Source organism: Myotis davidii, unplaced genomic scaffold (assembly GCF_000327345.1).
Source record: "Myotis davidii unplaced genomic scaffold, ASM32734v1 scaffold1622, whole genome shotgun sequence".
Lineage (NCBI taxonomy): Eukaryota > Metazoa > Chordata > Mammalia > Chiroptera > Vespertilionidae > Myotis > Myotis davidii.
The window spans coordinates 306,819-310,375 of NW_006293535.1; the positions used below are offsets into that span (position 1 = coordinate 306,819).

Sequence of the window (3,557 nt, forward strand, 5' to 3'; positions counted from 1 at the left end):
ACCCCCCGCCCCGCCCTGCAGGGAAAGGTCTTCTCCCTGAAGCAGTGACACGTGTGTGCCCTGAGCCGTCTCCGTTCCGTCCGAGTTCTCGGACGCTCACTCGATCGATTTTTCTGAAGGCCCACTTTCGCTCCATCAGGAGAATGTTGCCGAAGATCTTGGGGTGTGTTTCTTTATGAGCGATGATTAGCGTTTCCCTCAGTAATGGAGTGGGGTAGGGAGAGGGGGACGAATTCTGATGACTTTACTGACTTTTTTTTCTTATACTTACTTTTGAAAAAATAATAGCAGTGAATTCATGTCACCTGATAAATGCTTGGAAAGACTAGGTATTAAGGCGCCTTAAATGTCAAAGCCGTATTCCTGAATGCCTGCATGTGGGTGTGCTGAAAGTCCCTTTAAAAGCAGCGCCAGCAGTAATGGGGGGCGGCGGGGGGCAGCCTCTCGTTCACAGCAGCAGGACTTTCCGCAGCGTCATGTCACTCATCCCCGAGGCTTCGGGCAGAAACGTCTCTGACTTGTCACTGGCTCTCAGAGGCAGTCGGTGCTAAACAAACACAGACCCTTGTTGGAACCTATATCATAAACTCAGACGCATTAGTCTCTGCTCCGTCTCCCGTCAGGGTCTGACCCCCGCCTCTCTGGCTGTGGGGGGAGGAAGGGCCGACGGACACACACACACAGCGTGCAAGGTTCTGAGGTGCCCGTGAGCAAATCAATGCGATTGCTTAACTTTGTGTTCTCATCGAGTCCCGTAAGATAGAAAGTTTCTCCACGATGATGCAAGGTCACATTGCAGTCTGTGTCCTCGTTTAACAGTGTTCAGTTCATCCGAGATTGGATGTCAGAGAAGGAGGCATGGAGGGGAAAAGAGGGCATCCTTCAAAGTCCTTGGGAGTCCCCTGCCCGTGCCACCAGCACGTTTGTATGACCTAAAGCCTGTCACCTAGTCACTAGGTCTCGGAGGTGCCTCCTGGGGAGCGATCTGGGTGCCGTTTCCCAGTGGGGGTGATCGGGGTGGGGGGTGAGTGAATGATTGGCAGCTGTGGCACGAGTACCGCAGGTTCCTGGTCAGTCGGTGTGTCCTGGGACCCGAGCTGAGGGGTACGATGGGTGTGCGAACCCTGGCTTCACGTTGGCTCCAGGAGTTCCTTTCCCAGCACGTGCCCCTGGCTCCCCCACATGCTGCCCGTGGCTGCCCAGCCGATTTCCTGGTCGTTCACATGACGCTCATCCAGACGCTTGTTGGGGAGTCTGGCCCCACGCCCTGCCCTGCCCTGACGGTGAAACTGCCCCAGGGGCTGCCATGTCTGCCCCCCACAGGGCCCCAGCACAGCCATGGGTCGTGAGGCCTCTGCTTGCCTGAGAGCTGCCTCCCCTGGTGCCCTTTGTGCATCCTGAGGAGGCCATGCTGGTGTTGGCCTCTGGTCCCAGCGGTTCGTGGACTCTGTCTAGACCTGGAATCTAACAGAGCGGGGCTACCCGGCTTCGGAGACCGGAGGCTGGTGGCGACCTCAGCCCTGGCCGCGTGCTCAGTGTGCACAGCGGCAGGGGTGCCTCGAGGGCGCTCGCTCCCTGTTAACCGCTCAGATGGTGTGCTCTCAGCGCCTGCTCGTCCTGCTCCACGCGACCGGCAGACACGCTGCCATCCTGGAAGTAGAGGTAAGGAGCCGCGTGTTTCTTTGTCAGGTCGTACAGCATATTCGACAGCAATCGCCAGGACCTCACGGGACTGACAGCGGCTCTGCAGGCCACAGACCTCGCGGGGGTCCTGCACATGCTCTACTGCATCCTGTTCCACGGCACCATCTCGGACCCCGGCACCGCCAGCCCCAAGGAGAGTTACTCGCAGAACACGATCCAGGTGGCCATTCAGAGTTTACGTTTCTTCAACAGCTTTGCAGCTCTTGACCTGCCTGCTTTTCAGGTAAGAAACATTGGCTGGTGCTGGTGTGACCGACCACAAGTTCATGTCCAGTGTAGCTAGGATGGGAGGGTCTTCCTCCGGACTGGGCGTGAGGAATAAACTTCGATAAGAGATAACTCACAAGTCTGTGGGTTACAGGAAGGACACCGCGAGCCCGCACACAGTAGGCCCTCGAGAAATGCGGACCAACGCAGCTGGTGGCGATAAAGGGTAGAGGCACACGTGGCGTGGGAAAGTTCGGTGTTGCAGCGGCAAAGCTGTGTGCTATTGTGTGAGCCTCATCGTGCAGTAGTAGCATGTTTCATTAGAATATTTTCCACAGTTTCCATTTCATTGTGTACCAATAAGGCTGTCAAAATATCTTTGTCCCTTCAGTACAGAGTGTGGTTCACTCTGAATTCATGTTGGCACAGATGGCCCTGAGGTCCCGGATATTGTATATCGTCTGGCCTGACACTTTTTACAATTGAAGGTGGTCTCAAGAAACAAATCAATGTACTGACTAGGCAATTAATTCTGGCTAAAAAGGAAATATAGGTTCCTTGAAAAATTGGTTTAATTTTTATATTCAAACTTACGTGCCCCTTGACCTGCACTTATCAGTGAAGGTTAAACGGAGGGCACGGGGTCGCAGCATGCTGGACGCAGCTAATTAAATAGGGCCGAGCGAGAAGATGTCACTGCTTGATTTAAAGGGCAGGGGCCTCCGAAGTCTCCCTGGGACTGGAAACATTCTGTCTCAGGGCAGTGACACCGAGACAGAAGACCCTCTCACACTGAGCAGTAATTGTGTGTCGGCGGCACTCCTCACCGGGCTGCTCACCACCAACAGGCAGAGCGCGTTTGTGGAAACGGCCCAGCCGCCACCTACCTGGCCCGCTTCAAGCCAGCCACGACCTCAGGTCACAGATGTGTTCAAGGCGCTGCCTTTCCCGTAGCCAGCAGTGGGCTTCCCTCCCGTGTGGGCCGCGGGCCTTTTCTGTGGGCTCGCCTCTCCCCTTTGCCCTCCTGTCACTCTGTCTGTCTGACATGTTTATTAAATAGAAGCCCCGGCTGTGCAGGCAGACCCCGCTCTCCCACGTGCCCACCGCCCTAGCCCTCAGAGGGGCCCTGGAAGCCTCAGAGCTGGTGGGGGAGGCGGGGGGTTTGGGGGGACGGGGGCTGATGGTTGGGTGTTTTACATTCTTTTGGGAGCCTTGGGTTTACGGAGCTGTGTATTTGAATAATAACTAGTTATTTATGTTTCCTTTCTATTTGAACTTAAGTAAATCATTGGAATTATATTTGTACAAGAAAATGTTTTCTCCAGGAAAAAAAGTATTGGAAGTTAGCTAAATGATAGATTTACAGGCGATTTTTCGTATTTTGATATTTTTCCAAATTTTTCACAGTGAGACTATTTGTACAAAGAGAAAAAATAACTTCCTAGAAAGGGAAGAAATAACCCTGCTTAGGTGCCTTGTCCGTGTGGCCCAGGCATTTGGTCTGCTCTGCTCGGCCTTCTGTCCCTTTGCAGTTAAGCCCTGCGTCTATCATAGTCACTGGTTAGCACAGGACCCCGAGGGGTTGCTAAGCGCTGTGCTCAGAAGCTGTACGCGCCTCTCCGGCTCCGGCCGGGGCAGAGCGCGGC

General features: G+C 54.4%; 1 protein-coding gene across 1 annotated transcript in view; it reads left to right on the top strand.

The window, feature by feature from the left end:
* The window catches only part of SCAPER (S-phase cyclin A-associated protein in the ER), a 149,143-nt gene that overhangs the window by 124,313 nt on the left and 21,273 nt on the right, over positions 1-3,557 (top strand). The window contains exon 28 of the mRNA XM_015566174.1: positions 1,690-1,927. Within this exon, the coding sequence (XP_015421660.1) occupies positions 1,690-1,927 (238 nt within the window). The remainder of the gene's footprint in view (positions 1-1,689; positions 1,928-3,557) is intronic.